Source organism: Typopeltis vanoorti, chromosome 2 (genome assembly GCF_054136105.1).
Source record: "Typopeltis vanoorti isolate ZY-2024b chromosome 2, IOZ_Tvanoo_1.0, whole genome shotgun sequence".
Lineage (NCBI taxonomy): Eukaryota > Metazoa > Arthropoda > Arachnida > Uropygi > Thelyphonidae > Typopeltis > Typopeltis vanoorti.
The window spans coordinates 101,911,366-101,923,913 of record NC_143550.1 but is presented as its reverse complement, the minus strand read 5'-3'; the positions used below and the strand labels follow the sequence as shown (position 1 = coordinate 101,923,913).

The 12,548-nt window shown below is 37.4% G+C and overlaps 1 protein-coding gene across 1 annotated transcript in view; it reads left to right on the top strand.

Moving 5' to 3' along the window:
• Positions 1 to 4,669, top strand: part of LOC150109299 (protein turtle-like) — a 486,901-nt gene extending 482,232 nt beyond the window's left edge. Inside the window, exon 18 of the mRNA XM_090402074.1 lies at positions 2,689 to 4,669. Coding sequence (XP_090258200.1) covers positions 2,689 to 4,669 — 1,981 coding nt within the window. The remainder of the gene's footprint in view (positions 1 to 2,688) is intronic.
• Positions 4,670 to 12,548: the final 7,879 nt, after the last annotated feature.

Sequence of the window (12,548 nt, the reverse complement as noted above, 5' to 3'; positions counted from 1 at the left end):
CTTGACATATTTTTTTAATACAAGTCTTGCACTTGGTCAAGTTCCTAAAGAGTGGAAGGAGGGCAAGATTGTGCCACTTCATAAAGGAGGTGATCGAACTCAAGCATCAAACTATAGGCCTATCTCTGTGTCGGGTGTTGTAGTTAAGTTGTTGGAGAAGCTTGTGAGAACTGGGATCCAGAATTGGGTTGACAACAATGGTATTATCTTTGATGGTCAGCATGAATTTGCTAAAGGGAGGTCATGTTTTAGTAATCTACTTACTTATTACGATAATGTGACTGCTTCCATGTGCAGAGGAGAAGGATACATAGTAATATACTTAGATTTTGTAAAGGCTTTTGATAGATTACTGCATGATAAGTTGATAGTCAAACTGGAGTGGATGGAGTTGGATATTAGATTGGAGACTGGCTATCTTATAGGTATCAACAAGTTGTGTATGAGGGAGAGATATTCAGTTGTTTGCAGATGATGCAAAGTTGGGACAAACCATGAAGAGTAGAGAGGATGTTGTGGCCTTACAAGAAGACTTGAATAAATTGAGTGATTGGGCATGGAAATGGGGATGTGAGTTCAATGTTGCAAAATGTAAGGTTTTAAAATTTGGAAGACAAAAATGGGATGCAGACGTTATGCTTGGTGAGATATATTGTTGGAGGTAGAGGAAATAAGAGATCTGGGGGTGATAGTGGATAAGGATCTAAAATTTAGGCAACACATAGCAAAAATTGTGAAGACAATACAGAGGCTTCTGGGAATGATGCAGAGGACACTGACTTGTAGAAGTAGGGAAATTCTTGTTCCATTGTATAAGGCTTTGATTAGGCCACACATGGACTATTATGCCAGGATTTGGTCACTGGGTTTTCAGAAGGATGAAGAGATGTTGGAAAGGGTCCAAAGGCGACTGACTAAGGTAGTTTCTGACCTCTGGAATGTCGAGTATGCGGTAAGATTGAGAAAATGAACTTGCAGTGGACAGGAGGAGGAGGAGGGGAGATATGATATAGAGACCTACAAGTTATTAAGGGAATGTTATAGGATCAATGCTGGAGAGGTTCTACAGAAAATAGTGGGAGATCAGGGGAGAACCAGAGGTCATCCCTGGAAGCTGTATAAGGAGGAATGAGCAGGGGAGTGAGAAAAAGATTTTTTTTCATGCAGAGTTGTGAATGATTGGAATGGCTTGCCTGAGAATGTGGTGTCTGCGGAGATTTGAGTGTGTTAAAAGCACGGTATGATGAGCTGTGTGTTTGATAAAAGGACCTTCTAGATGAGGCTTTCACTCCATGGGGTCTTGGGTAATAATAATAAAAATAATAATAATATTCAGATTCAAATGAGTTGGTAATGACATAACACAAGGGGTAACTCTGGGCCCAAGAGAATGTAGAAATATATGTACACGAATACCAGATGTATCAGGAATAAGGGAGAGAATTTTTGGCATTGGTTAGCTCAACTTGCCAAATATTATAGACATCGGTGAGACCTGGTTGACAGAAAAATGATATAGTTACAGGAATAGAATGTAAAGAGGATTGTATTTTCACAGGTGATACAGGAAATAGAACTGGAGGTGAGATATTGCTGATGATAGCTGAAACCAGCAAAATTAGAAGTTAAAGAGGATTTTAGGCCTGGTGGAGATGGTTCATTTCAGGTTGTCTGGAGAGAGAGAGAGAGCGAGAGAGAGAGATAAATGCCAATAGGACAAAACATGTTGTTGGCTGCTGCTATAGACTTGGGGGGGGGGGGACACAAGAAGATGCAGATGCCATGCATAGGCAGATTAGCATAATGAGTACAGGCTGAGCAATTATTATTATGGGAGACTTCAACTATGGGGACATAGTCCTCATGCACCCTGCCATCCACATGTGGCTTGCATGGGTATACACATGGGTATATACAATTCCAAGAGGTAGTTGTTCTTCTTGTTTTGAAAAATTTCTTCTGCATATATTAATATGCATCAATAGGCAAGAAGAAAAATAATAAGTTGACTTTCCAGTTTGGAAAAGGCAGTTTTAGTGATTTGTTAGCCTTGTTATATCAAATATTGTTCTTTTTTTTTTTGTAGTAGATGTTAAATAATAATAATAACAATCACCCTAAAAACAACAATTTTAATGTGCCTATTCTTAATAATTCATCAAACTATGCGTACTCAGTTTTCAGAAGATGGAATTAGTAATAAAGTAAATGAATGAGGGGAGGGAAAAAAAAAAAAAAAAAAAAACAGTCTCCACAACAACAGTAAACAACTAAAGCAATACCAGAAGGGAAAGTAACAGAAAATATATGGTGAGTATTCATACTCACCAAGTGCTGTGCTGCATCTTTGTTGGGTGAGTGCCAGTTTGCCAAATGCATGCTAATTTTCATCAGTTGATGTCAGTGTTCCACTGAAATGATAGTTGCCATTCACAAATGTACAGCAGTGGATTCTAATTAAGAATAAGGAATTTTTTTTAGGTTGACAAATTAAACATAACACAGTATTTTATTTGCTGTTTTTGTAATTTCCAGCAAGCAAGTGAACCATTAAATTTCTCAAAATGTAAACTTGAGTAAACAGCAACAATAAATAATAAAATCTCATATCTTTGCTTTATCTTAGTAATCTTATAACTGTATTTTATTGGCTCGTTTTGTAATACAGTCAGTTGGTTTACATTTCAGATCCCAAGAAAGCAGAGTACCAAGTGTAAGGCTTCCAGGATTGTTAACATTTGCCAACCGATTAGCCACACTTATTACGCCAGGAGCTTTGGACAGTGGAGCTCACCCACAGTGGAATGCTTATTCTCAAGAATGGCAGTACAACCAGACGCCATCCCCTGCCATTGGACGCCGTCTCCCAAAGACCGCACGCTATGGCATGCAGATGCAGTACTCAAAACCCCTGGGATGGATTTCCCGCACAGCTGATGGTAAATTTGTAGTGGGTGATGATGAAAAAGGTTTTATGCACATTTCCAGTGCTCATGCTCATAACTTTACTCCGTCCAACCATCCCGGTGCCAGAGGAAGTGTTCGTAGTGACGGCAGTGGACAGAGTCTTTCCTCCAGTCGTCTCCACAGACCTTTCCTTAGTTCAAGAAGCCGACAAGTTACATTCAGCCCAGCATCCCATCTTCTCCCTACAGTTTACTCTCCTGCTGATGCCCGCTTTAGGACCAGTAGTCCTGGGCCCATTGCTGCTAGCCCATTTCAAGTTGAGGATCTAAGTTCCGTCAATCAGCCCTCCTCTGCTGAACGATCTTTTCCCAGCACTGTGTCAAGCCATTTTACCAGTTTCAGTGTTCAACATACACCGCCTTATGAGCTCCCAACATTACGTGCTCTCCATGATCCCTACCTCAAAGACTCTGGAAACCGGTTTCGCCCTATCCCTGGGACACAACCAGACCGGATCCGCCCTATTGGGACACAATCAGACATCACTACCATTAAACCTATGCTTGTGAGTAACCAGATGACTGGTAGGTTACCAACAATGAGAGCCAAAGGTCAAGTACCCATATATGCTGATGGGAGTCATATACATATTTCTAGTAGTCGGCAGCCTCCATGGACTACGAGCTATCCACGTGGCAGTGAAATACCTGTACGACAGACTTCAAGCTATCTTGAAGATCCATCTCAACATCACTATACCAATCCCATTGCAGTAGCACTAGATCAACAACGTCCCCTTGCCACAAGCAGCCCTCCTTGGCATGAAAGAAGGGTGGCCCTTGTATTGCCATCATCTACAAAGGTTTCTAGTACAGGCAACGATTCCTTCCCCCTAGAAAGAGAAGGAAGTGATACTACTAGTAGTGATAATCCCATTACATACACTAGAGAGCGGCTTTTAGGTGCTGTAGAACGAGTCAGGAGTGGTGCTCTCCATCGAAGGAGCCAGCAGCAGCAAACCTCTATTTCTCAAGTAGAGCCTTCTGCGACAATTCCAGTTTCCCCTTCATTAACACCTACGGTTGAAGATAGGCTTCCAACAGGACATCAGCTTGGTCCTGTGGACCAAGATGTTGATACTACATACCTTAGTGATGAAGGACTGCGTAACCTTGATGATAGGGTGGCAGTTGTTTCACAGAGCACAGCAAGCATCACAAGTGGAAGCTCAGGTCGTGGCAGCAAGGAAGCATCAGTTGCACATTCTCGAGGAGATAGTTTACAAGGAGAACTAGATGCAGTGAATCGAAGTGGTAGCAGTAGTGGGTTTGCTAGCAGAAATATTTCAAATGTGCAGTCATCTACATCCCCAGGTTCTGGTAGCAGCAGTGGACCACTACCTGGCCGCTTCTTTTCGCCAGTTCTTGTGAATGATGGAGGAGGGGGTCTTGATTCACCTCATTCAGAACCAAGTTTCCCATTATCACGCCTCGTTGGTTTAGGTATGGATGACAGTTGTGAAATTTTCACACCTCTTGACTCTGGACTTTTGGATCAGCTGCGGAGATATTCAGGACGACCAGCTGTAGATAGGGGACTTAGTGACAGTGAACTCTATACAGATCTCTATCCTAGGCCTAAACGAAAGAGCAAATATGATAACACAGAAGCTAGATGTGCAGCTTTAAAGGAAGAATTTCTTCAGTTTCGGAGAAGGCAGCATGAAAGGAGGAGATCTGAAGAACTAGAAAGTGCATGTTGACTGATGCCCTCATTTAAGAAACAATAATTTAGATCTACAGATCACTGCTAGATGTAAGTAAAAAAAAAAAACAAAGTTATGTACTATACACAAATGCCAAAGTGTGCAACTTTAAAAAAAAAAAATCCACTTTTGGAGTTAAAAACACAACAGGAGAGGTCTGATGAGATAGACAGCATGTGCTGATTAGCAGCACCCTCTTTTCAGGGACCATAGTGCAGTGTAAGATGTGACAATCTTCACACACACACATGCAGAAGAATTGGATTGTTGTAGTTACATTGTATAACATTTGTATGTATATGTCTTTACACTGCTGATACTTTTTCAGTCTTCTGAACTGTGCCACTTCTGCTTATTGACACCTGTACAGAAATATATGCAGATGCATTTGTGTGTCATAGAAGTCAGGCACACTACAGATATACTTAAAATGTATCAACAAATTCAGCGACCAGAAGTTTTATATTATGATATATATAAATATATATGTGTGTGCGTGTGTGTGTGTGTGTGCGTGTATTATAAATTGAAACCATTGTGTTCACAAAAGACTTCATATCAAATGCTGTTACAAAATTTTACACATGCGTTTAGCAAAACTATCCCGTTGATATGCGAAGTATTGTCCTAAGTGATCTGTTAAATTTCTTAAGGAATATAAATGCTGTTAACAGTACTTCTTGTACTGAAGAAACATTTTAATACAGGTTCAAACTGCTGATATCTATACTTATTAAACTGTCGTCGATATTGTTCCTGTTTTGCCTTCTGTGTAATATTGTTATGTTTACCTCTTCGACACTTGCTAAACTATTCACACAATTTGTTTTTACATTTTAGAATTTATTGAGAATCAAAATTAATTGGCAATGACTGTATTGCTTAAACAGTTAATACTTTTCTATTATTAAGTAAGAAGATGACAATTCTACCACTTCTTTAATAAAACAGATTTTTACATGTTTTATTTGATATGGGAATTCAGAAAATGATTAGAAAGTTTCAGATATTATTAGAAATTTTACATGCATGCAAAGACAATTATGTAGCCATAATACTAACTCATTTTGATTCAAAAAATCTCAAGAAATGCTTTAATGAATAAGTTTATTAATCAAAAGTCACTACTGACTATTTATTTTAAAAAGAAGCTAGAAAATACCTGAAGTTTACAAAATTCATTCCTCAATAATTAGTGATTGAATATTAATACATATTTATTAGATAAATTTTTATATTTATAAATATATAAATATGAAAAATATAAAAGATCTATAATTTTATATATTTGATAGATAAATATATATTATATTAAAATTTTAGACGATAAGACTAATATGTGAGCATGAAATTATGAAATGGTAAGAATGAAACAAAAAAAAAAAAAAACTCAAAACTATAAATTTTTGAGGGGGGGGGGGTTAAAAATATAAAACTAAAAACAAGAAATATAGATAAGAAGCTAGCAGTATGAATGATGGTGTGCTGGCTGCTTTGAAACAATCATTGTCAGATAGTATTAAGTGAAAACTTGTTATTAGTTAGCCACATGGTTCATGAGATAAATATCCTTTAATTTGTTTCATTTATTTATGTTTCATTCTTCCCATTTCAGAATTCCATGCAGACACATTGGGCAGTCTTGACTAACCAGCTTTGGCTGATTATTTTATGAAACATCTGGAAAGGCAGATCTTGAGTACTATTTTATCTCAACCTTGTGTCTGGCTTTGATTCATGGATGATATCTTTACAGTTTAGTCCCATTCATAGACAGAATTATTGCTTTATGATAAAATGAACTCCATATAGTCTGTAGAAAGTTTTTTACCTTGGGTATATATTATGCTAAAGACACCAAGCAATTTTATAAGCTAGATTTTTTAATCCTTTTTCCCAAGTAAGCAAACAGACAAGTAAGTCAAGTTTGCAGCTGCATGTAGTGCAACACTAGGCAACTATTGGTAAAGTGGAGCAAGCTCTGATCACTTTCCTTAGAATTTTCCTCTAATACAAAGCACATTTCCTTGCAGAAATGTATGATGCTATGCATTAAGGTAATGGTCACTACCCGTACCGGTTTCGACTTTTATTGAGGTCTCATCAGTGGGAGCCAGACCTAAAAAATGCCAAGGGTGAAGTAATACAGAGCTTATAAATATTTTACCTAAAAAAGTTGCCATAAGGTGCTTTGACCTCATTAAATAAAAATCTCAGGATGAGAGTAATATGTAGAAAGTTTTTTACCTTGGGTATATATATTATGTTAAAGATGCCAAGCAAGCTTATAAGCTAGGTTTTTTAATCCTTTTGTTGCACTACGTGCAGCCGTAAACTTGACTTACTTGTCTGTTTGCTTACTTGGGAAAAAGGATTAAAAAAACCTAGCTTATAAAATTGCTTGGTATCTTTAACATAATATATATCCAAGATAAAAAACTTTCTACATATTACTCTCATCCAAAGATTTTTATTTAATGAGGTCAAAGCACCTTATGGCAACTTGTTTAGGTAAAATATTTATAAGCTCTGTATTACTTCACCCTTGGCATTTTTTAGGTCTGGCTCCCACTGACGAGACCTCAATAAAGGTCGAAACCGGTATGGGTAGTGACTATATCGGTTTCATAGCATCATACATTTCCGCAATTTTATAAACCTAGCTTATAAAATTGCTTGGCATCTTTAACATGATATATATCTAAGGTAAAAAACTTTCTACATATTATTATTATTATTATTCAGGCCTCCATGGAGTCAAAAGACTCATCATGTGAGGTCCTTTCTAAGAAACACAAGTCTGTCAAGACTCATCGAGGGAGGTCCTTCCTAGGAAATACAAAGTCTATCATACCACTCCTTAAATGCATTGACCGTTCTCGCTCTTACCACTCCATCAGGCAATGCATTCCATGGTTCAACCACCCTCCATGCAAACAAACCACTCCTCACCCTCTTTCTCACAGTTTCCTATCGTAACTTCCACCCCTTGTCATGACTCCTTCCCGTTGTTCAACCAAGGGAAAGAACTCCCCAGTGTCAACCCTGTAACCACCTCTCAACAGTTTAAAAGTCTCAATCATATCACCCCCTCCTTCTTCTATCCACCAAACTCTGTAGTCCACACTTCCTCAGCCGATCCTCATAACCAAAATTGTACAGTCCCAACACCATCTTTGTTATCCACCTTTGTACCCTTTCCACAGTTAATTTATCCCCTTCAAATCCTGAGGACCAGATCTGAGAACAATAGTCTAAGTGTGGTCTGATCAGGGTCTTATACAACAGAATGATAACCATTTTATCTCTGCAGGTCAGTGTCCTTCTCATTATTGCAGCAATCCTCTGCATTACCTTCACTACCTTTGCAATATGTCCCCTAAATTTCAGGTTTCTATCAATCATCAAACCCAGATCTCTTGTCTCTCCTACTTCCTCCAGTTTAACTCCTCCCATAGAGTATGCAGCATTCCATCGATGTGTCCCAAACCTCAACACCTTACATTTTGCTGCATTAAACTGAAACCCCCATTTATTTGCCCATCTATCTAGCTTATTCAAATCCTCTTGCAGGGCTACCACATCTGCACTATTACTAATAACCCTTCCCAGCTTCACATCATCTGCAAACAACCGAATATATCCCCTTGCAATCATTGATATAAAGGTTAAACAATATAGGTCCCAGTACTGAACCCTGTTGAACCCCACTCACTTGTAACCTTCTGCCTCTTTGATATTGCTCCACCATACACAACTCTCTGATACCTATCGGACAGCCAATCCTGAATCCAGTTGACCAATTTGACATCCAGACCCATGTGCTGCAACTTGTATATCAGCTTATCATGTGGCAACCTGCCAAATGCCTTTGCTAAGTCTAGGAAAATGGCAGTATATGCCTTTCCCTCATCTAATGCTCTTGTAACTTTATCATAAAAGGCTAGCATATTGCTAAAACAAAAGTGCCCCTTCACAAATCCATGTTGACTCTCACTGATAACATTATCCTCATCTGCCCAATGCTGTATATGGTCCCTCATTACTCTCTCCAATATTACTCTCATCCTGAGATTTTTATTTAATGAGGTCAAAGCACCTTATGGCAACTTGTTTAGGTAAAATATTTATAAGCTCTGTATTACTTCACCCTTGGCATTTTTTTGGTCTGGCTCCCACTGACGAGACCTCAATAAGACGAAACCGGTTATGACCATGACCTTAATGCATAACATCATACATTTTCACAAGGAAATGTGCTTTGCATTATGGGAAAATTCTAAGGAAAGTGATCAGAGCTTGCTCCACCTTTACCACGAGTTGCCTAGTGTTGCACTACGTGCAGCCGCAAACTTGACTTACTTGTCTGTTTGCTTACTTGGAAAAAGGATTAAAAAACCTAGTTTATAAAATTGCTTGGTATCTTTAACATCCATATAGTCTATTGAATTCACTATTGAACGTAAATCAAACATCAGTCTTCACTTTTTAGATACCTTGATAATCCATATTTCTACAAGTAGTGTTGAATTTTGTTTATAAAAAAAAAGCTTCCTTTGCTGGTAAATCCATCTGACTTCATACCATCATCAATCATAAAAGATAGGTACAATAGTCCCCCCCCCCCTTATATGTGAGGGATATGTTCCAAGACTCCCCAGTGGATACTGGAAACAACAGATAGTATCAAACTTTCTCTCTCTCTCTCTCTCTCTATATATATATATACACTATATACTATATAATGTTTTTTTTTTCCTATACATACATACCTATAAGATTAACAAGAGATTACTAAGAGATTAACAATGCTAACTAATAATAAAATAGAGCAATTATTAATTTTATTATACTGTAATAAAAGTTATGTGAATATGAATGGAATCTTAGCAACCTCAGCATATACGTTAAAAATACCAAGAAATTATATATACTTGGTTTTAATCCTTTTCCCACTTGAAATGAAATATATTCACATCTGGGCTACTCGTATATAGAGGCTAATGATTTCACATCAGTTGTCTTGGTAGGTATCCCATAATGCAAAGCACACCCGTTTTCGGGCATCTAAATGCAATGCATAATGGGAAGGGCCACTACCCAGACTGGTTTCGCCTTTATTGAGGTTTCATCAGTGGGAGCCAGACTTGGGAGAGATACCATGGTTGAAGTAATGCAGAAGTCATATAAAACCTCAGCATATGATTTTTTCATTCCTTATGAAGTCAAGAAGTCTCATCTTTTCATCCTAAGGAAGAACTTTGCAGCTTCTCTTTGGCATATCAGAATTGCCAGCATCACTACTCTTGTGCTTTTGGTTACTTGAACACAAGCACTGTGATACTGTGACAGTCGATCTGATAACTGAGATGGCTACTAAATGACTAATGGGGCAGATAGCATAGACAGTACAGCATTGATAGTATTATTATTATTATATAACACCTCCAGGGAGTCCAAAGATTCATCGAGGGAGGGCACCTACTCCACAACTCTCCGTCTCCACCACTCAATCCATCAATTACAACTACATTCATCACTACACCAATGCCATCTACTGCCGACCACCACCACCACCACTAGTATTTTCACAGACAACCACAAACATCCATGCCCAAGGTAGGATTTTGAACCCGCCTTGGGCATGGATGGTGAGCGGATATGCTAACCACTCAGCCAGCCAGGCCGGCACTACTGGACAAGGGGATGATATATGCTGGACAAAGGGATGATTCACAGCATGGGTGAGACAGTACAGATTTCATCATGCTGCTGAGAATAGCATGCAATTTAAAACTTATGAATTGTTTATTTCTGGAATTTTCCATTTAATATTTTCAAACAGGGGGTTGACTGCAGAAAGCAAACCTGTGGATACACAGAACTTACATAATCTTTTTTTCTGATTCCCTTCTGTTTGAAAAAGTAAATAAAATAACATCACTTGACTGCTAATGGATATAGCAAAAACAACATCTAGAAAATTATTGATGGATATCATCCCTTAACCAAACCACAATCTAATGTATAAAAAGAATTTTCATTTGTTCTGATGTTTCTTTAAGGAATATCCTAACAAATACGCACAGGTTCCTGACAAGTATAATCTATATGCCAGTTTAGAAACTGTCTTCCTTTCTTTTGTGAATCTCTTTTGTCAATTCTCATGTGATATGTTGGCATTGTGAAACATTTTAGGGCAATTTCTTTCCCCCATAATAAATTAGCAGTTTCTTTCAAAAAAACTGCAGCCAATGTTTAATTGAAAAATTCAGATTTTTATGCATAGTCCCACATTTAGTGGTTCACTTTTTATAAGAAACTGCAGAAAGATTCTTTTAAAATATATTATAGCAAATCCCCATGAAATAAGAGCTTCATAGGATACTCCACCCTAACATAAATTGTCTGTCATACTGCACCTTAAAATCATTCATTTTACCTTCTCCTTTGATCTCTCTCTCTCTCGCTCTCTCTCTCCCCACTCTATGACACAGCATTCCACTTATGCATCAACCCATCAATCAAAAATTGTGCTTACCCACTTTCCCATGGTGAGTAGGTGCAGACTAGACAAAATAGAATTTTTTTTTATTTAATAAAAAATAAATTCTGAACAAAGTTTTTTTTTAATTTCAAGAAAACGCAGAAAAATATGCATAATATAAAGGGCCATTTTAGTAACAAAAATTAAAGTAACAAATTATATTTAATGTGGTTTTTAATGTTCTTTCTATTCTTATTATTTATTGACTTTCTTCATGGAATGGTTCTCACACAAAAGGAAATGTTTTCTGAACAATAATACAGCAGAACTAATCACCTTATGAAACTCTTATTGATTTATTTGGACATACATTAAAAAAAAAAAGGGAGGGTGGATCTTGGTTTGGATACTTTTTTCATGGTGAGTAGGATTTTCCATAATTTGTTGAACACTGCAATAACTTCTGTGCAAAAAATCTACAGCTTACTCATCATACCTTTATGCAGTTTTCAGAGGTGACTTCTTGATTTATCAATTTTTTGAAAAATCTCTTCTCTGATTTCTGTTATGTATCTCTTAACAAACTGTCTCAAAAACAACATATCCAACAGAACTGCTATCAATAACAAAATGTTATATTATTTATTAAACTAACAGAAATAGAAACCCAAAGTTTTTCACCTCACAGATGCAGAATTAATGGCTTTTAATTGCCAGTTTTAATGGCTTTCAATTGCTCTTTATACATGCCCCCCCCCCCTCCCACACACACACAGTCTCTCATCACACATATTATGGAATGTTGAAAGTTTATTTTTCACTTGGTTAGACTATAATAAATTTAGTTTAATCCTTTATCTGGACTGGGGTAAGGTGTTGTACCACCTTACCCCAGTCCTGAAGATACTTTCAGGTGCAAATTTTGTTTGCTCACACTTGGATAAAGGATTAAACTAAATTTATTACATATTATGGAATGTCTGGTGCAATGAAATTGCAAGCAGTAATTGATTTTGTTTGAGTGACTGATTTTTTAATTAATCGCCCTTTTCTCTTCCCATCCTATTAAAATATTTTTAAGAGAGTCAAAGTTGGTGACCTAGAAGGCCATGATCAAAACCTCTTTCCCAACCTGTTTGTCTAGAAACCTATTTGTCTTTTCATTCAAGAAGGCTCTTGCTGATCTGCATAACGTAGTGGGCTTTCATTCTAAGTTATCCAAAGGACTGTATGATTTTGCATATTGGTTGCTTTTACTGGCTTTTTTATTATTATTATTATTATTATTATTCAGGCCTCCATGGAGTCAAAAGACTCATCGTGGGAGGACCGTCCTAAGAACATAAAGTCTGTCAAGGCTCATCGAGGGGAGTCCCCCCCCCTAAGAAA